The sequence below is a fragment of the Anguilla rostrata genome, unplaced genomic scaffold, assembly GCF_018555375.3.
Source record: "Anguilla rostrata isolate EN2019 unplaced genomic scaffold, ASM1855537v3 scaf0963, whole genome shotgun sequence".
Lineage (NCBI taxonomy): Eukaryota > Metazoa > Chordata > Actinopteri > Anguilliformes > Anguillidae > Anguilla > Anguilla rostrata.
In genome coordinates this window covers 46,863-71,756 of record NW_026986325.1, presented here as the reverse complement: position 1 = coordinate 71,756, position 24,894 = coordinate 46,863, and the positions used below count along the sequence as shown (strand labels likewise).

At 40.7% G+C, this 24,894-nt stretch overlaps 1 protein-coding gene across 6 annotated transcripts in view; it reads left to right on the top strand.

Moving 5' to 3' along the window:
- Positions 1-2,988: 2,988 nt before the first annotated feature.
- Positions 2,989-24,894, top strand: part of LOC135246904 (ribonuclease inhibitor-like) — a 62,276-nt gene continuing 40,370 nt past the window's right edge. For 2 of the 6 annotated variants that reach the window (XM_064320176.1, XM_064320174.1), the window contains exons 1-2: positions 2,996-3,563; positions 20,981-21,154. In XM_064320176.1, the coding sequence (XP_064176246.1) occupies positions 3,451-3,563; positions 20,981-21,154 (287 nt within the window). In that variant the 5' untranslated portion in view covers positions 2,996-3,450. Of the gene's footprint in view, positions 3,564-20,980; positions 21,155-24,894 lie in introns of all 6 variants that reach the window. The other 4 variants (XM_064320177.1, XM_064320175.1, XM_064320179.1 and 1 more) reach the window with 4 other exon arrangements.

Here is a 24,894-nt window from a genome sequence, read left to right as displayed (position 1 = left end):
AATCTCTTCTCTCCCCTTGCTTTTACTTTTTTGTTTTTTCCATTTAGCTTATACTGTTTTATCCAGTCTCAACAGAATAATAGCATACAACTCACATATAAAAATTCACAAGAAAACTTCGCATTTGAAAATCTTTTTGATTTAAATATATTTATTTTCTCCCAAGTGTAAAGGGTTAAATATGTAAAAAGTATGCTGTTTATTCTAAGCAGCTGGGAAAAACCTAGCCTGACCGGGGAATCGGTCACCACTCATGTGCAAATTTACTCACAGGCTGTGATGGATGTTTTTTCCAAAACCTTTTGTCCCTGAAATGAATGTCCCCTCCTTTTTATCCCTCCAGAGCAAAAATGTGTCACAACTTCACATTTACCTCAAGAAAAAGAAAGGGTACAGTTTTTAATTTGAGATATTTTGATTATAATCTGTAATTTGGCAATGCGAATTTGAAGTCTCTATACTGACGCAAGAAGGGCTCAACAATATCAATGAGCGAGGCAAGAAAGTCCACGATAAAAGGCACTAAATAAACGAATCCTTTAAAAATCCATGGGAAAAATTTGCAGGGGGAACCCCATGACGGAAGAAACGCCCGGGTTGGCCCCAAAAAAAGACTCTTCACCATGAATAAACAATTACCAGCCAAAACAACAGCCATTGTGGTTTTTGCACTGTTTCCCAATGTTTAGATTTATTTTAAGCAGGTGGTGCAGTGAGTAAGGCCCACAAAAGAGGTTGTGGGTTGGGAATCTCGGCTTGGGGCCCTTTCTGTGGAAGTTGCATGTTCTCCCGGTGTCCAGGGGGGTTCCTCTCATTCCCGGTTTCCTCCCACATCCAAAGACATGCATGTAGGGCCATTGAGACTCCTAAAGCCAATAGGTAAAAAATGTTGAGTGAATGGGGGTTGGCAGAGATTGAAGCCTGTCTAGGTGTGAATTGCCTCTCGCCCAATGCACACTGGGAAGGCCCAACCCTCCCCGACCCTGCCCAGTATAATGGCAGATAATGGATGGATGGAAAACCCTGATTTTAAGACAGACAATTTTATTTCTAACCCTATTAAAAATTTCCAGCTGCATAATAACTTAAAAAAAAAAAAATAAAATGTTTTTAGAACAAAAGGAAAGGCATAGGAATAAAAAATGATCACAAAACAACGCACATAAAAATATTTTTAAGAAAAAAAAAAATGATATAATTTATTCTTAAAAATAAACTTTAAACTAATATTTCTAATAACAAATGCAATAAATAAAATATTTGTTTAAAATAAAAATGCCGTGATGAAAAGTGAATCTCTGCCCTCCTGGTGTGGTGGAGGAGAACTGACTCATTAGTCTGAAGATATGCAATGTAACAACAGTGTTATAACACACTGGAGGTAAGTAAGGTGTTTTTATCATTTTCCAAATGTGACTTTAACATCCCTGCAACTTGAACAAAGAACAAATATCTAGGAAAAGTCAGTGAATGCAGATGCTGTAGCTTGTTAGTAACTAAATGAAAATCCTAAACTCGATATATCTCAGCATCTCGAGAAGTTAGTGTTGCGCAGGAACCCTGTGCTCAAAAGCTGGTGATTAAATACTGTCCATCAGACAGACTGCCCTGAGTTTGTATCCAGGCTAAAGAGTTAATTGAGGATAGCAATATTAGATTTTAAAATCACCATGTGATATTTGAAGAAGGTATTTACCACACTAGTATCTATCAATGTAAATCTGAGAAATGAAATGTAATGGGCAATTGAAATGTTATCATCTTTAAACATAATTATTTTCATATTTACTCTTTTTCAGATGGAATCTATAAAAAGAGCCTTCAGCAGGCACTGAAAACTCATTTGAAGAGGAAGTTTGAATGCATATTTGAAGGTTTAGCAAAACAGGACACCCAACCCTCCTCAATGAGATCTATACAGAGCTCACATCGCAGAGGGGGAAGTGGGGGCCAATAATGAACACGAGGTCAGACAGATTGAGACAGCATCCAGAGACAAACCACACAGGAGACTGCAATCCTCCTGCAATGACATCTTTAAGCCTTTACCTGGACAAGAAAACCATCAGGAACTGTGCTACAAAGGGCATCGCTGGCATTGGGAAAACCGTCTCTGCAGAAGTTCATTCTGGACTGGGCAGAAGGAAAAGCCAATCAGACATCGATTTCATCTTCACTCTTCCTTTCCGAGATCTGGAATTTGAAGAAGGAAAGCATTTAGTCTAATGCAACTTGTGCAGCTACTTTCCACAATTGAAAGAGATCAAAAGTATTGAAGGTGATGAATAAAAGTGGTGTTTATCTTTGATGGTCTGGATAGTGTCGACTCTCTAGATTTCCAAAGCAATGAGATCTGCTGTGATATAACGAGTTCATCAGTGATGTGCTGACCAACCTCAACGGGAATCTGCTTCCCACTGCTCTCCTGATCACCTCCCACCAGCAGCAGCCAATCAGATCCCTCCTGAGTGCGTCCACCAAGTGACAGGAGGTACGAGGTTCAATGACCCACAGATGAAGATACTTCAGGAAGAGAATCAGAGATCAGAACCAGGCCAGCAGAATTATCTCACACATAAAGTCATCCAGGAGTCTCTACATCAGTGTCACATACCAGTCTTCTGCTGGATTTCTGCTACTGTTCTATGAGACAATGTTGGGTAAAGTATTCAATGAAAAATGCCCAAAACACTGACTGAAATGTACACACACTTCTGCTCATTCAGACTAATGTGAAAATGAGAAGTATAGACACTGGTGAGACAAACCCAAAGATGTCAGATACAGAAATCATCCTGAAACTGGGCAGTTGGCTTTTCACAGCTGGAAAAGGGCAATCTGATATTCTATGAAGAGGACCTGAGAGAGAGTGCCATTGATGTCAGTGAAGCTTCAGTGTACCTTCTGGTGTGCACAGAGAGGCTTAAAGAGGAGTGTGGTTGTATCAGGAGAAGGTCACTGCTTTGTGCATCTGAGCATTCAGGAGTATCTGGCTGCCTGTTTGTGTTTCATTCATGTGTAAATGAGAACAGAAATGTACTCAGAGCAGAAGAATCAAAACCTCACAGTGATAGAGTGCAACTGTCTGAGTTACACAGGAGTGCAGTGGATCAGGCCTTAGAGAGTAAGAATGGACACCTGGACCTTTTCCTCCGATTCCTTCTTGGCCTCTCTCTGGACTCTGCTGAAACTTTCTTAAGACACAAAACAAATCGTATTTTTACATTCTTTAAAAGTCTACTGACACAGACAGAGAGCATTAAGAAAACAGTCCAGTACATTAAGGAGAGGATCAGAAATGAGTCTTCAGCAGAGAGGACCATCAATCTGCTCCACTGTCTCAATGAACTGAATGACAACTCTCTAGTGAAGGAAATCCAGAATTCCCTGAGATCAGGAAAACTTTCTGATAAAGAGCTGGAACCACACCAGTGTTCAGCTCTAGTCTTTATGTTACTGACGTCAGAGGAGGTCCTGGATGAGTTTGACTTGAAGACCTACAAAACATCATCAGCAGGTCATCAGAGACTGCTACCAGTAATCAGCAGCTGCAAGAAGGCCAAGTGAGTATTTAGTCATTAATAATGTAAATGATTGACAACATATTTTCCCACTTTCTATTTCTAGTGAGAATAAAGATTTCCGGGCAAGAGAAAATTTGGTTAAAAAAAGATTTCTGATCAATCAAGATGTTTTAACTCGTGCCCTCATTTAATGTCTTATATCCAGAACATAAGCAGCATCAAATGCAAAACCTCAGCACTTACCATATAGTTTATTTACTATTACTATTTACTGATTAATACATTTACTAATTATTTGCAAAGATAGCAATTGTGAAATAAAGTTCATTGATATGCAGAGTAATCTGATGGATGGAACTGTCAGAACATACAATTCAAGCATATTAAAATGAAGAGATGCTCATTAAGTTAGTATTAAGAAAAAGGGGCCCTATTTTGGTGAGACACACTGGAATTGCTAAGCTCATATTTTTCACTTCACATGTTGTTAGTTTTATGGTCCATGGTTAATCTGTCTTGTCAACATGGGTTTGTTGTGCAATCAGGGATGTGTCAATAGAAACTTTCACTATGGAGTTTGGTGTGAATAATGCAGCAGTTAAAACCAATCCATACCAGGTTTTAACTCGTGCTTTTTGCATTATAACTGTGCCACTATCTGAATCCCTTTAAACACGTAAACAGATACAAGAAATATTTGTTTATTTCAGCTTAACTATTTGAAAGAGCTGTATTCAGTTATGCAGTCCAATGTGGCTATTTATGCAGTGAGTTACTGTGTAAGATACTAATGAGACAGGTGGGAGACTCGCTTTACACCCTCAGATAGTGTTTACAATGAGCCAGAACGCACTGGAAACTTGCTTTTAATCATGTGTTTGGCTGGGCTAATAACTATGAGTGACCTTTGAATGTTGAAAATGCATTTTTAGAATTTTGGATGATTGGTGGTACATTCACAGCCCTCAGAAAGTACATTCTTTGTGGTGTGCTGTGTTCTGAACTACAGCCATATGCCATGGATATGACATAGACCACACAGAGGACACATTACAGGACTTTCGTACAGAGAGAAGCAGAGTCGCATGTGACGATTGCTACAGAGATTACAGAGCACAGAGTGCACGAGAGAGTAGGGACTTGTTGGCTGTGGAGCCGTTTCACTAGTGAGTGTTCATTCATCTTATCAAGTGCATGTCTGAAATTAATGACACTTAGTTGAAGTAGAGACATTTTTATTTGTTTTAAATAGTGGTGTGAAACACTGTAAAAAAAAATAAAAAAGCTCTAGTAAATCCAGAAAAAATGTCTTGTTTCCTGTCCTCTGGTGCACAAGCGCGATGCCCGCCTAGCTGAAACAGTAGCAGCAGCAGCAAGATGGAGAGGCTGACTTGGGCTGTCTCTGCCAGCTGCCTCCTGCTCCTGAACAGACTGGGAATATTCTCCCAGCGGAACTGTTCATGGGAACGCAACCATTTATTATAGCTATTAGCACTGGCATATGAACAGAAAATACACTTTTGTTTAAATATTAAGAAAATAATTAACCAAAACTATTCAGTTTCATCTTCATTGGTTTGTAGAGGTCCTCATAATGGTTGTGATAGTTCATAGTGTTGGGCAGAGAAATTTCTACCCTTAGAATAACCAGCACGATGAGGTACATCCATGTAAGAAATAGGACTTATTTCTGCAGAAAGAGTCCGGAACCTACACACAACAAGATGGATAAGTCTCGTCCTTTTTTGTAGCATAAAGGGCAATCAACATACATATTTCACTGATTGGCACATGGTTAATACATATGCAAATTGTAAGATTTAACTAAATTAATGATTGTCTGTGCTCAGTCATATAGCACGAACACGAATAAGCACACGGTGACTCTTAGTTTCAACGTCTACATAAACAAAACTTTACATCATATAATAGTTTGGTTTTATCGATCGTTGCTTCTGGAGTCCTGGGCACATGGCATCACAGCCGGTTTCTCCCTGGCAGATGGCAGGGGAGATAAGGAGGAAGGAAGTCACCTAGTTTGGACTTATAGAAACCATTAGAGACATAAGAGAAAGAAAAAGACATGCACATTGACACAAACACAACACACACACACACACACATACATGCAATATTTTTAATTTTTGTCCTTGGGAAGTTTGTGCTGGATGGGGAGGGCCTTGCTGCAAGGCCTAGGAATTTAGTGTTGTACAGAATTCTAGTTATGCTAGAGAAAACTCTCCTCTCTTCAGTAGAGATGATCACAACACGCTTGCTCTTCAGCCATGGTAGCATTAGCATTTGGCTGTGTTTCCTAAAGGGAATGAAATGGGGTGATCTGATTGGCAATAATGAAACCAAACCCAACCACAACTACAGAACCATTTATTCTTATTGAGCCTCTTTTATAACTGTGCCACAGTTGCGCTAGTGCCTGGAGTCAAGAAATGACTGAAATACCCAAATTCACCAGCGCCTTGCATTGCTGCTAGTGTTTGACAGTTGTGCCTTGACTGAGAAAATAGTGCCCAATTCAAACATCTAATTTAATAACACAAGCTCAACTATACAAACAAAAACAAAATTAGACAGTCCTGGAAATTAAGTAAAAGATAATCATGAAAGAAACAAATGAAAGACAAAACAAAACCAAGGCTTGTCTATCCCACATTAAAACTGATCAAACTCAAAGACACACAGCTGAGAAGACAAAGCTGAGACAAGTCCAAAGGCTCATGTTTGCTTCAAAAGCAGGGCCGGCCTGTGGCATAAACGCTCTTGCGGTGTTGTTTAGGCCACAACGCCAGGGGGCCACATCAACACGAGGGGCACACGATCCAATGTTTATCTAAGGTAAATAACGCTATTTCTAATTACGTTATTCATCCCTTATCATGAACTAGCTGGTATAAATTTTAAATGAATGGCAACAGAACATTTCATAGCAATGTAATGAAGAGTGATTTTACCAATGACCCCACCGGACAGAATCCAACAGCACCCTCCCCCAACTCTAACAGCATCCAACAGCACCCCATCCTCCGTTCGAACACATTTGCTTGGGGGCCACCAAAATCCTAGGGCCGGCCCTGTTAAAAAGTCATCACTTTATAGCCAATTTTTCACCCATTTGTCCTTAGCTTGACTAGTAAATGCACTTTACACCTTTCTTCACAAACTCAGCTTGATGGTTCATTTATGGTCAGGTTTGCCAAAGTGTTTGTAGAAGAAAATAACTCTTGCTTTTAATTGTAAGTTTTGATAGTAAATTAAGAACAAATATTATTTGAATCCCAGCCATGTGTTTGAAAGAGGGGGGCTCCCTTCTCTTCCTGGTCTATGCATATCATTACTAATTGTTGGCTTTAATACATAGAACAAATGTTTAAATCCCATCCTTCTATCCCTGGTCTATGTAACAATTAATTAATTAATAATTAGAAAAGAACAGCGAGAGACTTCTATCCCCTTTTTATATTTTCTGCTTAAGGCTTTATGCAGATAAAATTCTTTTCAATGTTAGTGATTAAAATTGTGCTAAGCTTGATTTCGAGAGGATACGTTTGGTTATGAATAAAATGTTTGTGTTTCTATGTTGGGAGGCTAGGGCAGTGTAAATGCACCATGTTTAAAGGCCAGTAGTACCAATCTGGTCTCTGCTTTATTCTGGTATAGGCTGACTCTAGAATCCAGCATAGTGCCTGTAGATGAGTGAAAATAGAAGGTAGAGGAACCATAGGATATAATGGGTGCCAAAGTGAGGTCTTTCAGGAACTGTTAAATTAGCCTCAAACCCAGTGCCTGATCTTGAGTTAATTCTGTGGTTATGTCAGAGAACCATAATAAGAGACGTGTTTCAGAGTAGTTTGTAACTCTGTAGTGAGTGTTGCAACCTTGGAAAGATTTTTACACGCTACAAGCTTCAGCGCCACATTTTGTGAGCTTGTGTGGCCTACCGCTTCAATTCTGAGCTGTTGTTGCTCCCATACCTTTCCGCTTCACTATACCAGCTCTTACAGTTGACTGGAACAGCTCTAGCAGGAAAGATATTTGATGAACCCACTTGCCTCAGCCGGAGACTTGAAAAGGTGCTGTGCACCATCGTAAGTGAGCTTGAGAAAGGCTGGGTAATTAGAACGCTGGAGACCGCGATCACAGGTTACTGTCAGCAAAAGAGAAGGCTCTGTGCCGCTGTGCGTAATCGCTGAAGTCTGGATAAAATGGATGACTATCCCGTAACTTCACTGGTGATTTCCTGGCTACTATGAAATATGCTGTCGATCCGGTACCCCAAAGCAGATTAATAATCAATGTCTCGGTCCGCCTGCTGTCTTTGATCAGCCGCCAGAAAGGTGAGCCCTCATTACTTCTATAGTCCTGTCAGCTGAGGAGGGAAATCACTCTGAGGGGAATTGGTAAGAAAACCAACCGAGCTGGATTCTCGGAATTCTGCAGGTTAACAATGCGAAGGCTGCACATCTGCTCTATTCTCCAGCTCTGCCATTTAGCCTCGAGCTGATCCTGTTTCGCTCTGTGCAGCAAGGCAGCAGTTTCGCAGTTTAACTTGTTCACTATGGATATTGAGCCTGCAGCTCTTTTATGCCGAGAGAATATTGAGAGATTTCAGCTGTGATGAACCAGGTTTCACCTCGATCCAGAGAGCTGTCTGCAAATATTGTCTGTGTTTTTCTAACACAGCCTCTACAATGGCTGATAGCACGACACAGGATTCCTCATATGTCCCTCTCTGGTGAGTCTTGCCTGAAAGAGTCTTGTTTTTAAGAAATTGACATATTTTAATATTGGTCAACAGCACCAATAAACTGCACTGGGAGGAAATAAGTTGTAATGAAAAAGTTAAATGAAGAGGGAGAGGGCAAGGAGCAAAATCACTAGGCAGCCATCTTCCCAGTAGAGGTCACGTGATTCTCCCAACAGATTTATAAATAAGAAAAGAACACAAAGAGAACTGTGATGTATACCCACAATCCTCATATGAAATGAATTAGGTACCAGGATAATTAAAGATTAAACATTATTTCACAAGTAACTTTGAGCTTACCCCATTGCATCTGGATAGCGTGAATACTAGCAATCAGCTGTCCCCAGCAACCGTTAACAGCATCGCCGCTCCTCCTGGGTTGTCCAGCTCCCAGTTCACTCCCATTCATTTCGAGACCTTCTGAAAGTGATCTTTTAAAACATAAACTAACTACGGGGATAATAGATCAATAAAAGAGAGTACTGATGTCAAACAATCCTGTCCCTGTTGTAATAGGTCACCGGTGAGAACTGGATACAGACTGTCTGATTGTATGGTAAAATATTGACCTGCATAGTAAAATGTTTCAGGCCTGTCACATTGCAGTCTTCTATCCATCTCCATTTACCTATGAACTTTAATGAAATCCATACATTTACCCCACTTTCTTTCTCACTCACTGAACTTTTGTTGAAGGTAAGTTTTAATCCTTCATCACACACGGTTTGTGCTGCAGGATTGTGGCATTTCTGAAAGGATTGTGAATAAAATGACATTTTATTCTTGCTGGTAAGCACTGTCGCCTCACAGCAAGAAGGGCCCTGGGTTGAATCTGCCTGGGCCTTTCTGTGTGAAGTTTGCATGTTCTCCCATGTTCATGGGTTTCCTCCGCATCAAGTGTGTGTGAATGGTGAGTGAATGTTGTGTGTGCCTTGTGAGGGATTGCATGGACCTGTCCAGGGTGTGTCTCTGCCTTCTCGCCTTGTGACCCTGACCAGGATAAGCTGGTATAGATAATGGATGGATGGACTTCACCAGAACGAGAACAGAGTCATGCAGCGACTTATTCAACTCAGACTTTGTTCACTGACTTTAGTTTCTAGTGAACGAGGATTCGTGCAGCGACTTATTCCAACCTCAGACTCTTGTTCACTGACTTAGTCTCCTAGTGAACGCAGTGATTCATGCAGCGACTGATTCCAACCCTCAGACTCTAGTTCTAGTGAAAGTAATTTCACCCTACTGGCTTTGGTTGTGAATTCCTACATGAACCTAGCACAGGCTTATGTTATTATGCGATTCACAGGACTTTCCAAACATTTAGATTGAAAAATGTACAGCCAACTATGGGCATGTTTCTGTGCAATTCACTCAGTTAGCATTTAGGGTTAGTCTAAATAATTGGCACGAGGTGACCACTGAATAATTAAGCAATTAGCTGATGACAACAATATAATCAATAGCCAATTCTTTTTTTTTAACATATAATTTGCAGTGTGGAACAATTCTTATGAATTTGTAGCTTTATCCATGCAGATGTTATTTAGTTGATCAAACAAGTTAGAAACAGCAGCCAAAATCTTGATTTACATTTTAGTTTGTCTAATTCACCATTTGGGCTGTTCTGGAGCCATAGGAAGCTTCAAAACCTCGGCCAGGACAGCCTAGAGATAAGACAGAGGACGAACTTGGGGGTAGCCATTGGAGGTGTGAATGTGTGTGTCTGTGTGTGAGTGTGGGTCTGCGTGTGAGTGTGGGTCTGCATGTGAGTGTGGGTCTGTATGTGTGTGAGTGTGGGTCTGTATATGTGTGTGTGTGTGTGTGTGTGTCTGTGTGAGTGTGGGTCTGTATGTGTGTGTGTGTGTGTGTGTCTGTGAGTGAGTGTGGGTCTGCATGTGTGTGTGTCTGTATGTGTGTATGTGTGTCTGTGAGTGAGTGTGGGTCTGTAGTGTGTGTGTGTGGGGTCGGTATGTGTGGTGTGTCTGTGTGTCTGTTTGTGTGTGAGTGTGGGTCTGTGTATGTGTGTGTGTGTGTGTGTGTGTGTGTGTGGAGTGTGAATGTGGGTCTGCATGTGTGTGTGTGTGTGTGTGTGTGTGTGAGTGTGAATGTGGGTCTGCATGTGTGTGTCTGTGTGTGTGTGTGAGTGTGAGTGTGGGTCTGGATGTGTGTGTGTGTGTGTGTGTGTGAGTGTGAGTCTGTATGTGTGTATGCGTGTGTGTGTGTGTGTATGTCAGAGGGGTTGTCCATTCCCTCCCCTCCTCACCAGATAAAATATGTGGCTTTCTTGTGTTAGCATTCTAGCATCTAGGTCTGGTGTCTACATGTCATCTCAGGTTTTTTTTAAATATTTCTGCTGCCTTTTTTGTTTCTTAAATTTTGTCTTGGCACATAGATTACTTAGATTACTTTGGGACAAAACACACTGGTTTGTATCTTCTTTCAATCATTCTTGTGTGACTGTCCATGTCTATAACCTTGTTAATTGTTTAGTAGTTGAACCGTAGTCTTAAATTTGATAGTTTGATAAAATTACCAAATTAAATCAAATAATATATTTTACATGTGGATAAGTGAGGTGTTTTAGCTGCATGCACTCGTGTTTGGTATTCAGAGTGCCGGATGCAAACAAGGGTGTTAACGGTTAAAACTGCTGGGTTCAGAAATTAAACATAGTTCACATAATCCTCACCTTGCTGAAAGGTTTTGCACTTTTATCTTAGTCAGTGCCTGTCCTAATGTTATGACCTGTACTCCTACTGAATGCCGTGCCTTGCATAACTGCAGGGGGGTTGTTGATCTTACTTGCCTTGGCTATATTTAGATTTGTGTTGACCAACTGCATTGTGTCAGTTTCCGCATCATACACTGTTCATCAAGCTAGCTGCACCAATGTCAAAACAATGTTGACCTCTCAAATTATCCACAAAGTGGTGATGAGTTCTAAAGCCTAACATATTATGTTTGAATAAAGGAAATGACTGTGGTTTCTTTGCTTGAGTTGAGACTGAACCTAGTTCACAACTCTGCCTCAGTGTTGCCAGATGCCTGAATCAGTTATTCCAAAAAAACGTCCTCAAAATCTTCAGTCTACTCCCATTCAAATTCCTCACAAATTTTCCTCCCATATCTCATTTAAAACCCCTATAGATCATTGACTCCTACACGCCTTTACTGAAAAAATGTCACCCATGAATGTTTAAATCCCTACATACATTTAGGAATGCCCTGCAACCCCATCTGCGATGTGCAATCTTGGGAAATAATATACTGATGGCTCTTGTTCACGTGTTTTTGCACCATGCAAATAAGAGGTTACTACCCAAAGCTTATAGCTTTCAGATGTGTGGGCTGACCAGCTAGTTTAAGACAATTTCTTTTAATTCTGTAGGTCTATTTATTATTCAGGCTAAGTTTGTCATTGCAATACAAAGGATTTAGGGTAGGATGACACGTAGAGCTCGTGACTAGTCTGAAACCTGCCCCAGTTCCGACTCCAGACCCGGACCCAAATCAGAATGTCCAGTTCGGTCTGGTCCTCAACGACAGGTCCAGTTCTTTCCGGGATTAGGTCCCCACCGCTTTAAATTTCAAATAATCCCTTCTGAACTATGTAATTTTGAGGAGAAAATTTCACTTTTCCAGTACAAAATTTCACTTTTTTCAATTGGCTTCCATTGGATTACATAGAAGGTTTGAAGTGCAATTATCCACTTCAAATATTGTTTGGCTGGCATGTTAGGTTGTAGTAGTGTTCACTGTGTGAACTAAACTGTGTTTTTAAAAGCAGAAACAGCTTACAAATGAAGTATTTTATCTTATTGAACGGTGGTTTGTAGTTGTTCACACTGTGAAATGCACTTTGTACATCCAGATGGTGGATTATTTTTATTATTATGTATAATTCAAGAAAAAAGGGATATCGTTTTGTTCAGTCAGTTTTAAGCGGTTCGTTGTTAATTTCCCTGATTATTACAATACAGGTGTGATTGCAAAGGTGAAAGAGCCAAATGGCACAGGGCACCAATGGTTTGGTAACTTGACGTACTAATGAAATGTCTGATGTTTCATCTGGTGCAGATTGCTATGAATATTATGGGGTTGAGAACACCACCCCTTCTGATGATATATGAGGAATCCGTTATCAGACAGCACAGAAAATAGTATCAGACCCCACCTCACATCTTTTACCCTAAATTCCTACTTCTACCTTCTGGTAAAAGATTCAGGTCCTTTAGTGCAGGCTTACCAGCCATAAACACTCATTCGTGGTGATGACAATTTAGCTTCTTAGTCCCAAAAGATGATGTGTGTTGTTGGCTGCATGGTGTTGCACACGCTTCACTGCTATAACACTTTTTTCATTGTTAATTATTCATGTATTTATTATTTTTCAATTAGACCAACTTCCCCACTCAACGGAGGACAGCTTTATTTATACAATTACAATGTTTACATGACATAGTTGTGAAGTCGCTTAGATTTTTAAGTGAGACAGTTATTTTGTTCCATTGATATGTGTTCAGTGAGAAGGTTTTGCCATTGTGTGATACTTAATGAATTGCAGATTTTCAATTTAGGAGAATAGTTTTTTGGTGATCGTTAAGATGATCAATATTGGTTTTATGTATTGAGATGTTATGTTGATTGTAGACAGATTTGTGTTATGCTAATGCTAACTTTTGCATCTTGCAGTATAGCTTCTGTCATTGTTTGTGAAATCTTCTCAGACAGGAGGTACTGACAAAATCCATACCTGTATTATGGAGAGTGCTTCGATTTGTAGAACAGGTGTTTGGGGTTTTTCTTTATTATGGTGAGAATTTTCAGTCATCAACTGAGGAGGTCTTTGGCCCACTCAAGCCATTTGCAATTATCAAGCTCACTAGTGCTCTTTTTCTTCTTAATGATGTTCCAAACAGTTGATTTTGGTGAGCCAAGGGTGGCCCAGGTTCCAACAGTTTTTTTATTTCTCAGCCTCATAACAGCTTCCTTGACTTTCATAATCACAACTCTAGTCCTCATGTTGACAAACATCAAACAAACGTTACAGAAGAATGATTCTAAGTCACTAATATCCTGTCATGTACCCTTTGGGTCTTATGTATGGGAGGTGGACATCACTCAATGAGTGAGGAGACATGTGATGTCATATTGAAGGTCCTAAAGGGGATTTAATGTTCTTGTTGCAAAAACAAAAAAGAGCTTTAGTTTATGGCTGTGGGGAACTGTCCATTCTCGGTTAGGATGAGCAGACATTATTGTGTGAAGGAAAACAAATGGTACCTGGTGCAAACCGCAAGAGGAAACAGGGCTGCTTTTGTGTGGGTGGGTCTGCGGTGTGTACGTGGGGCATGTGTCTTACAGTGGTATTAAACAACCAAACTATAGAGGTGTGCAATACTTCAAGAGAAAAAGCTAAGCTTCTATTAAGTGTTGATAAGGCAGCCAATCCATAGTGAATATCGCACAGCTCGTAGGGAACCTGTGATGAGTCTTGTAAATCACATTGAAGCTATAAGGCCTTTCTCCTGACAGTTTTTCCGAAGCATTTCACACAGTCTCTGCAGCATGTTTGTTTACTACCACATCAGGTAGCCTATAACTAATGGGAAAAAAACGAAAGAACGGCAATACACCAGAGTGGTGACAACCATTATTGAATTAGATCATTTTCATGTGTTGTATTCCAGCCCTAATTCCAAATAGAGACTTTTAAACAAGAAGCATTCAGTCTCTGAAAGCGTTTCTGATGCTTTAACCTTTTTTCTATATTTACGGTATGCTTTACTGGACAGTCAATGGAATTACTCCAAGTGCAATGAGGGTTATTAGGTGAACCCTATGAACCCTATTAGAGTGAACCCAACATGAACCCTATTAGGTTCATGTTGTAGTGTTTCTATATCTCCAGGAGTATTTTAATTCTTTTAAGTACACTTGGTATAATGGAAGACTGGATTTTGATGTGTTATTAACAGTTGAAGTATTTCATTATTCATCAAAACATTTGTAGCCGTATATTAACCGGCCATGTTACGTTAGCCTGTTACATTAACCATTACATTTACATCACTTTTATTTGGCAGAAACTTTTATCCAAAGCAACATACAATTAGTGCATACCGAAGGTCATTGAAACAACTACAAAACACAGGTCCAATACTCATGATGACAGTTATTCATAGCCATTAACACAGTAAGTTCAGTCCACGCAGCAAGTCAAAGTTTATTTGTATAGCACATTTACAACAACCACAGTTGACCAAAGTGCTGAACAGACTTAAAATACCAAAAACGAATATAAAAGTAAATAAAAATAAGAATAAAATGAAGCAATAAACATAGTAGAAAAGAATTACGGCACAATAGAAGATAAAATCAAGGTGACAAGCTCAACTCGAATTGAATGCCAACGAGGAGAGGTGGGTCTTCAGCATCGACTTAAAAGATTCTAGGGTCTGAGCGGTTCTTATATTCACCAGTGTTTTCTTATTTGGGATTTGTTCTTAGGTAAGAACAGAATCTATGCACACTCAAGAGCACACTTACGCACATTTGAGTGCTGACATGTTTGTGCAAAATAATTGGTTATTGCGTTTTCTTCAATTCTACAGATGTATAATATTATAGGATTTAAATTACAATACTTATCATTTATAATATTTTTTACAATTATTTTCATTATTTTACAAAGCATTAAGGTGCCAGGTTCCACCTCAGAGGGTGGTTGCCTCAGCAGTGTCACGTAACAGGTAGGGAGGACCCAAATGCAGAGAAAAAAACACAAACTCAAAAAAGGAAAATTAACAAAGACTTTACTTACACAACAGGGAACAAAAACCAGGAAACCAAAAGGCCACACAGGGCACTTCCAAAAAACACAAAACAGAAAACTCAAAATTCAAAACACACACAGAGCAGAACACAGGCAGGACAGAAACCAGGTAGGAACTAACAGGCAGAAACACACAGGCGGAAACACAAACAGGCAGAAACACACATGAAATGCATTCAGAAACACACAAACACAGGCAAGCAGATACATACAAATCAGAAACAAACACAAGGAACCAGCACCCGAGTCAAGGGGACAAAGAACTTAAATAGACAAGGTGCACTAAATACATAGTCAAACGAGAGGGAAGGGATAACGAGAGGCAGGTGGGGAGGATGATTAAGTAAGGAGACAGGTGGGAACAATGATAGAATAATTAAAACCAATAATACAATTAACACAGGGAGGGAGAACGAACTGAAACTCAAAACTGAAGTGCCGCCGTCTGGTGGCCCAACAAGGAAAAACAGAGACAGAAACACAGAACCATGACAAGCGGGAGTTCATCTGTAAATAAATGATAAAAAAAACATTTTAGTGACCTTTTATTTTTGGGGCTTTCAATTATGCAATGTTTGGTCTATACTGCAAAAGCAAATGTTTAAATATTGAATACAAACTAAGCACTTAGGTAACACTTTTTAAACACATGGACATGTTGAAGAAGAGAACACTTATTCAGAGGCGTCACTAGGGGGGTGACACCAAAATGACTGGCAATACATTTTTTGTGCAGTGTTTTGTGCAGCGACGGGTTTACTCCGATGCAGGTTGATTTAATTAGCGATATTAATGTGATGAGTATCGCTTTGTCGTTTGAATGCATAACACGCAATTCCTTGCATATTTCATATTGCATTTGTATCGTTAACTTGATGTAGCTAGTTGTCACGCCACAACATCAAGTTAACAATACAAATGCAATATGAGTGCTGGTTGGAGGTGCATGTGTAACATGAAAGTGTTACAGGAATAAGGTAGAAGGGTACAAGTGATAAGTGATCCTAGCTGGGTATGCTCTGCAGAGTAGTGATAGTTAGTCCAGGTACAGTTTGAAGAGATGCGTCTTCGGACTACAGCAGAAGACGGGCAATGACTGAGTGGTTTGTAGAGGAACAGGGAGTTTGTTCCACCACTGGGGAGCTAGGGTGGAGAAGCTTTGTGCTAGGGACGAGTGAGAACCATTCACCCTGATGGCAGAGAGTGCAAGTTGCCCTGCTGTATAAGAGTGGCGTGGTCGAGCTGGCTTGTAGGATTGAATCATGTCCTGTAGGTAGGCGGGGGCTGTCCTTTTGGCTGCAGTGTAGGTGTGGTAAGGACTTGAACCTGATCCTGGTGACGATTGGTAGCCAGTGGAGTGACCTCAGCAGGGCAGCCACATTCTGAATCATCTGTAGGGGCTGTATGGCACAAGCTGGCTGGCTGGCTTGCAAGGAAATAGTTGCAGGAGTCAAGACGGGAGGTCACCATACTCTGGACAAGTAGCTGGGTGGAGTGCGTGGTCAGGTATGGTCGAATCCTCCTGATGTTGTACAGGAGGAATCTGTAGGACCATGATTTTGCCTTGATGTGCTCCTTGAGGTCTACCTGGTCATCCTGGACCACCCCCAGGCTTGCTGCAGAGTCAGTCACTATAATGCCAAGACATTGATTGAGAGGTCCTGTAGTAGGGATTTCTTGTAGGGGATGAACAGAAGCTCTGTCTTGTTGTTTCTCATTGACCGGTATAGTCGATGGAGGATAGAGAAGAAGATTTATGTATCATCAGCATAACAGTGATAAGAGAAGCCATGTGAATTAATTTCTCCAGTGTTCGTTGCTCCCCTCATTATTATAGTGTTTGCGGCCAAATTTGGCTGGTCTGTTTTAACCGCTCAAAAACCATAAATCATCACCAAATTTTGTCACCCGTTAATTTCCTATGGCGATCATTTTAGACCCGGAACACCACAGGTGTGACAAAGTTGACTAAACCACTCAAAATTCAATGAAAGTGGTGATAAGCAATTTTATATTTTCAAATGCCTAGTGTGGAGGGAAACATAAGGTCTTGAGGCAACTGCAGCTCAATGGCTCTGTCTGTCGGTCGGTTGGTCTCACAAAAAGTGTCCCACCACGTAGCGGCCACAGTTTTCGCCCCAGGAGGCTGAAATTTGGCATGGAGGTTGGTCATGACCAAAGATAGAACTGAGTAACTTTTCAGGCTGATTGACCAAGAGGGGGTGTGGCAATGGGCGTGGCCTATCACAAAAAGGTGCATAACTCTCGAATGGATTCACGGATGTGCACAAGATTTTGTGGAAAATTTGGTCGTGCGCCAAAGAACAGCCCATTAACTGTTCATGCCAATTGGCAAAAGGTGGTATGGCAGCAGGAGTGGCCTATCACAAAAAGGCCTATCACGTAACATGGTAAAACTTTGTGGAAAATTTACGTAACACCATAAAACTTCAAGAAAAAGTTTATCATGAACTGCTGTCTAACTTGTGCATGTACCATCTGACGGTCCGCAAAGCTGTGCCCAACCTCTAGCAGCCACACATTTTGAGGCTGAAATTGGGCATGGAGGTCACGTGTTTGGGGGAGGGTGTGTGCGTGGATGCATGCACGCAGACGCGTCATGCCCATTCAAGCTGGGGGGGCACGTGCGCCACCGGATTTTGATATCTGATTTTTTATATTTTAATTTTATTTTGTTACTATTATTTTTTATAATATGTAGTTATGATAATTTTATATTACTAGTCAAACGTATTTTTCTAATTATCTTATAGATCATACCAGAAAGTCACACACCCCTTTCCCTGCAACAGCAGTACGCACCACACAGACAACACTCTGTTGCGCATCAATGCTGGAGGAGATGTAGGCTACAGCTTAACGGTGGTTGCTGAAGTGGTTAGTAGAGCATCAATCCCTTTTTCAAACGTGTGAAAATGAAATGCAATTAGTCATATGCACTTAATTGCATTTGAGAAATATAGGCATAGTTTGCTTTGCAAGATTTGCATGCTAGTACCAGCTAAAGTTAGAGCCATCCCTCAATCTGGTTGTTTAGCCTTCTGGCTCGCTAGCTAGTCGTGATTTGTGATAGCATAGCATGCTATTTGATATTGGTAAAGGAGAGCTGTGTGAATCTTATCAATCAATCAATCAATTTTTATTTGTATAGCACTTTTAACAAAGGAGCTTTGTCACAAAGCAGCTTTAGAGAACCGGGCCCCCAAAGAGTAAGCCTAGGGCAACAGTGGCAAGGAAAAACTCCTGACTGATAGCAGAAAGAAACCTTGAGCAGAACCGGACTCAGAGGGGGAACCCATCTGCCGCGGGCAGGCACCGGTTTGGCAGTGAGCTGTTTATTTTTACCACCAGTAGTTATAGTTAGCAAAACACTGAATTCCATTTGATATCTCCAGGTCAAGATGCAGAGGAAAATCTCGTCATTCTTTAAAAAAAAACGACAGAAAGCCCCAGCCCTGTCCTCAGTCAGGAGGTTGATAGTGCAAGAGGTAGTTTATCTTAGGTGAGATTTATAGTGATAGGCTATTTTTCCTTCATGGAAATGTATGCAGATTTAATTGGGTGTAGGTGTGGTTACAGGTTATATGAACTTAGGCTAGTGGTGATGATGGATCTTTCAAGGAAAATAGGTTACTACTGCTCAGTCTGAGCTTTTATTGGCAATGGAGCAGACACTGCTATGTGATGTCAACACAGTCTCATCTGTACTCATGCTGCTTCCTATGCATTGTGTTTGAAAATACAAATGTTACCATGTTGGCAGGTTCCTTTCATCTGTGGCTTTATTATCTATGTTCTCTAAATTAATTAGCATTGTGGATATAGTCTTTTTATGTGAATTTATGTCCCTTAAAATTTTTGGGTGAAGCAGACAAGATTTAGCTCTTTTTCAAGAAAAGTGGCAGCAGTGTAGAAGCTAGTGTAGAAGTGAGTGAATAAGTGAGTGTCATTTCCAATAAACATAACAGCACATATAATTGACATGAAAATCTCCAAATAAATATACAGTATTTACCCTAATATAAAGTGGGAGCTTCCTGAGCTACAAAAACTGATTTAGTGACGTTTTAAAATAATCCCCCCAAAGTTGACGAGACTGCAACCACTGAGCTGCTGTGCTGCTCAGAAATGGTCCACCTGTGGGACAGGGCGATGGGTCTGCAGTGATGCTTTGTTTTTCAGACCAAAAACTGACTGAAGCCAGACGCTGTGGTTAGGCGGGAGGGCAAAACGAGCAATTAACTTATCTACAGTATGTCAGATATCAAGTGTTTAGATTATGGCCTAGAGAGAGAAACAGTGAACTGGATACAATATTGGCTTAAAGACTGCTGCTTACCTTCCCCTCCATGAACATTAAAGGAAACGTCCTATACGCCACTCTGATACCCTTATCTAGGCAGGCGATCTATGGGTCCCACCTCCTGCAGAGTGTCTCAGGACAGACAAACCAGAAGACAGAGATATTTACAAGGCCAGAGGCCCAGTGTGGCTACAGAATGAACAAAGATCCTGTTCTGTTTGATCTTAAGTTTAAATGCACTTTAATTACTAAGTACACTGTCAGCTTTTAGATAGGGCACTCCTCGTCATAAATGAGCCCCCCTTCTACACCTGAACTCGGCATTGCCCAAACAGGGCAAACATGCTCAAGCCATGTTGCGTCAAGTGTTTAGTTGTGTTGTGTTGCAGTTGGTCTTTATTTTGGTGGTGGTTTCTTGGTTGTGCGTTTAGTTCATTTCCTTTGTTCCCATGGCACTGGAAGAGGGGAATACTTTGATAAGGTCTGTCTCTTCAGTCTTTCTTTTCTGGTAATCTAAATTTAGCATCTTGTTTGATGTCTTCTGTTTTGTTTTGTAACTTAGAAGTAGACCTGATACAGAGTTTGTTTTGGTTTGTCAGTTGAATCCACCAGGTTACTGTTGACTGACCTATCAATGATTGAATTCATAATTGTCATTTTCAATAATACTTATAAATAATACAATAAATTAAATCACGTAAAATATATTTTATATGTAGGTTAAGTGTGGGGCTTTAGCACGCAATACCACTTGTGTTCAGTATTCAGAGTGCTGAATATTTTAACAAGGGCATTGACCGAAGCACTGGATTCAGAAAATAAACATATTTTTACTTAATTATTGCTTGCCCGACAGTGACTCCTGGAGTTTTAAATACACTGCTGTCTGAGCTTTAATCTCAATATAAACTGCCGCTGGGTCCGTACAGCCTGTTCACTGCTTATTCCTGTATTTTAATGTATAAACACAATGTGCAGATGTTCCTCTGTCATACAGTACTGCACTGCTGCCCTGCTCTCCCTGGGAGTTTCGGGGCTCCCCCACTCCCTGCCCACTGATCCCTTAGCAGTGTGCAGCACCAGGGGGTCCTGAGACAGCCTCAGCACAGGGTCTCAGCTGATCCCTTAGCCCATAGTGATGGATGACAATGGGATTTTACATTTGTGCAACCTCATATTTGTACCCCAGTGAAACATGAAATGGTGAAAGGCAGCAAACAGTTCTGGGGGACTGAGATCAATTTTTTTTTTAAATTGAATTTCATTAGATGCCACTTTGTTTGGTTGTATTTTAAATATTCTTTCAGGGTGCCAATAATTTTGACCCCTATGTTTTTGAGAAAAATACTATTTTCGTAAGTTTTTTATAAGAATTATGTTTTATTAAAGTGAAAGTAAGCAGTTTCTACAAATGTTTGAGCAGAAAATTAAAATCATTATGTTTAAATGTTTCTTTTATACAATCATTTATGCTCATTTTAATGAAGAGTGCCAATAATTCTTCATTACTTGAATATATGAACTCTTCTTTGCAGACTGAACAGCTGTGACCTCACAGAGAAGTCCTGTGATATTGTGGCCTCAGCTCTCCAGTCATCAAACTCAACCCTGACAGATCTGGACCTCAGCTACAATAACCTGGGAGATTCAGGAGTGGAGCTGCTCTGTGCTGGACTGAGGAGTCCAATCTGTAAACTACAGAGACTGGGGTGAGTAGTGATGTGTACTGTGTGACATTAACTAAATAGAATTACTGATTATGGCAATGTAAGGGTTTGAATGTTGTCACAGGGAAGACTAATTCTCTGACTTCATTCATTTTCAGAGCCTGTAACCTCAATGTTTGTGTGCATGTGAGTTTGCATATAAGATTATTGACTGAGGTGTGCTCATATGAAATGATGGGCAGCTTGAACCTGAATCCTGGGCAGAGAGACTAGCTACTGCTGCCAGGCATTCATCTAAGTCAGGGGTGTCAAACTCAGTTTGGCTCTGGGGCCGGATCCAGACTTTCTGTTCTCGGGTGGGCCGGATCAGTAAAAGAATGTCAACTCCAAATATTTAGCTTTGTTTTTCAGTACTATGCTTTATCATTCAGCCTACATTTGTAGCCTACCCTACATATTATAATCACGGATGACAAGGGATCTTTTCTAAGCACAACACATTTATTCACAAACAATGGAAAAAAAAATGATTTCATGTTAGGCGGTGAATGTGTTAACAACTGGTTTATTTTAACAGTTAAGTGAATGCAGTTTTACACCTGAACCAACTCACCACACTAAACAAACTCAAGTGGGAGCTATGAAAAAATATTTTCGCCTTAATTGTCATACTGCTTTGAAATAAATAAAAAAGAAATACAAAATAAAAGTTATAGCAGTGCATGGGCAATAAGATTAGACTACATCAGATCAAACTACTAGGCTGGGCCTACTGAAGCTGAGAATATACTGCACAATATTAATTGTCTTTAATATGAAACCAGATTAATCTTATTTTAATGATCTGTATTCATGAGTGCAAACAAATTTCGTGTCATCACACTTTTTTCTCTCTCACTGCACTCCTGCAGTCTACTGCTGCTGCTGGCTCCTGAAACTTGGGATCTTTTTGCCTTCACAAGTGTATCGATATTAGGTGTCAAATCCTGAGTAGCAGCACATTTAACAATGTCATTCAAGTGTTTATTTGTTAACCTTGAGCGCTGCTTTGTTTTATTATTGTTCATTACGGAGAACACCTGTTCACAAAGATAAGTAGTCCCAAACATGGATAGAACCTTTGCAGCCATGGCTGTTAATTTGGGGTAACCTGGCACGAGATATTGATAAAACGTATCCAATCCCACGGACCCAAATTTATCCTTCATAGCGGAATCGCACTGCAAGTCAATAAGCTCGAGTTGAATGTCAGCTGGCATATCAGAAGGCTTCACTGTAAATGGCGAGCGAAAAAAGCCAAATTTGTTCTCAAGTTCACTGAATACCTGAAACCTCTGCTCAAACTCTCGCAGCAAATCTGTTATGTTGTCTTTATATTTTTCCAAATCATTATCGGGACGGTCCGGTGCCTCCGACGCACAGCTGTGAGACAAGAGAAATGCGCGGTGTCACCGTTGGATAGCTGCGTCTCCCACAGTGACAGTTTCATCTTGAACGCACTTATGCTGTCGTAATATTGAGTGACAACTCTGTTACGGCCCTGCAATGTAGTGTTAAGTGTATTCAAGTGTTGTGTAATATCAACCATAAACGCAAGATCCTGCACCCATTCCTTGCATTTAAGTTCCTTTACTGGGCGTCCCTTCTTCTCCATGAACTGTCTAATTTCCCTCGTAGCTCAAAGAAGCGCTTGAGTACTGCACCTCTGCTTAACCACCGCACGTCAGTGTGGTATGGTAGGCCAGCATGAATGACATTATCACTGAGAAATGTGTCAAACTGACGGTGATTTAGACCGCGCGCTCTGATGAAATTGACAGTTTTCACAACCACACTCATAACATGGTCCATTTGCAGTGTTTTGCAACATAACGCCTCCTGATGCAAAATACAGTGAAATGCCCAAAACTCTTGTCCTCCATTTGCGGTCTGTACTTTGTCACGGAATTTTGTGGCAACGCCTGCCTTTCTCCCGACCATTGATGGCGCACCGTCGGTAGCCAGGCTCACGGCACGGGACCAGTCCGCTCCCACCTTGTCCAGCGCTCCAACGAGAGCGCTGAAAATGTCATCTGCTGTTGTGGTGTCATTCATGGGCACCAATTCAAGCAGCTCCTCGGTGATGGTCAAAGTTTCATCAACACCTCTAACGAATATGGCCAGTTGAGCAATATCTGTGACATCGGTGCTCTCATCTATTGCAATTGAAAATGCGATAAATGACTTGATTTTCTCTTTCATTTGGCCTGTCAAGTCACTTGAGAGTTCTGTCACCCGATCTGCGACAGTGTTCCTCGTTAGACTAATATTGGCAAAGGCAGGTCGCTTTTCAGGGCACACGACTTCTGCAGCCTTCAGCATGCATGTTTTTACAAACTCCCCATCAGAAAATGGCTTGGATGCCTGCACCAGCTCGTTGGCAATAATGTAGCTGGCTCTTACAGCCCCATCAGCGATATCGCGGCTGCGCGTAAAAGTAGACTGCTGTTTCTTCAGACCAGCCACCAATTTGTTTATCTCGTCTTTCCTTATTTGTCCTTTCAAGTGGTCATACTTGTCTTTATGATGAGTCTCACAGTGGCGCCGAATATTAAACTCTTTGAACACTGCAACTTGCTGATTACATACCAAGCACACTGGTTTTGCATTCACTTCTGTGAATAAATAATTCTCAGTCCATTTTTCCTTGAAAACTCTGCACTCCGTGTCCACTTTTCTTTTTTTTGACAGTGCCATTTTGGGAAGGGTGTGTTGACCGATAACTTGTTTAGTAGTGGTGAATTGTGAAGCAAGATTGCCGGTTTATTTTTAGTACTAACTCGTGTCAATGCCGCATGCAGCTCTTTTACACATGTACTGCCCTCCCGCGGCCGGAGGGAGCATTTGGTTTGTATTTATTTTAAAAAATCATAACTTTTGATAGAAATGAGCTAGAGACTCGCTTCTTTTTTTGACATACTCAGAAATTTATGCCGGGCCGGATTAAATCATCCAACGGGCCGGGTCCGGCTCGCGGGCCGTATGTTTGACATGCCTGATCTAAGTGATCTCTGACATTAAGATCTTCAATCCTGGGAGGTAAATAAGGAGACCTCAGGCCCAAGGGGGGTGTTATCTAGAGCCCGACCGATATATCAGCCAGGCCTATATATCGGCCATTATTTGACTTTTTTGACGACATCAGGATCGGTAGTTATGCCGCCGATGTGTCCCGATATGTTAATAAGTATAATAAACAAAAAAACAATGATTATTTATCTGTACTTGTTTGTTCGAACGTTGTAGTTGCTATTTACTAGAATTATCCAGTAGAGGGAGCTCTAATACAAGTGTGAACTGCAGCAGCTGACGCGCTACTTCTCTAATAAGACGTTTGTCACTCGTGCCTCATCCAGTATTCTCCACTGCAAGACTTGTCTGCACAGATTCGATTGCCCCAATAAAGGTATGCATATTTAGTGAAAGTTTTTTAATTAAATGCGTTTATACGACCACTATGTTTATCAATCCTCATTATCAAGCGAGCGTGCTAGCTAACATATTTGGTTCACTTTAGTAAGCTAGCTGGCTAGCAAGCCTTTATGAAGTGGCAGTGAGCACATAAGCAGCGTAGGATCTACATTGCCAGAGGACATCGCTGTATTCTCAAATAAATAACCAGCCAAAATAAAATGGTGATTGAATGCATCACACATGTTTTTTTTATCTGAGATAATGATATTAGCTACTATATGATGCTGTGTCAATAGCCAACGCGTTATTGCAAGCGAGTGTGTCATCTA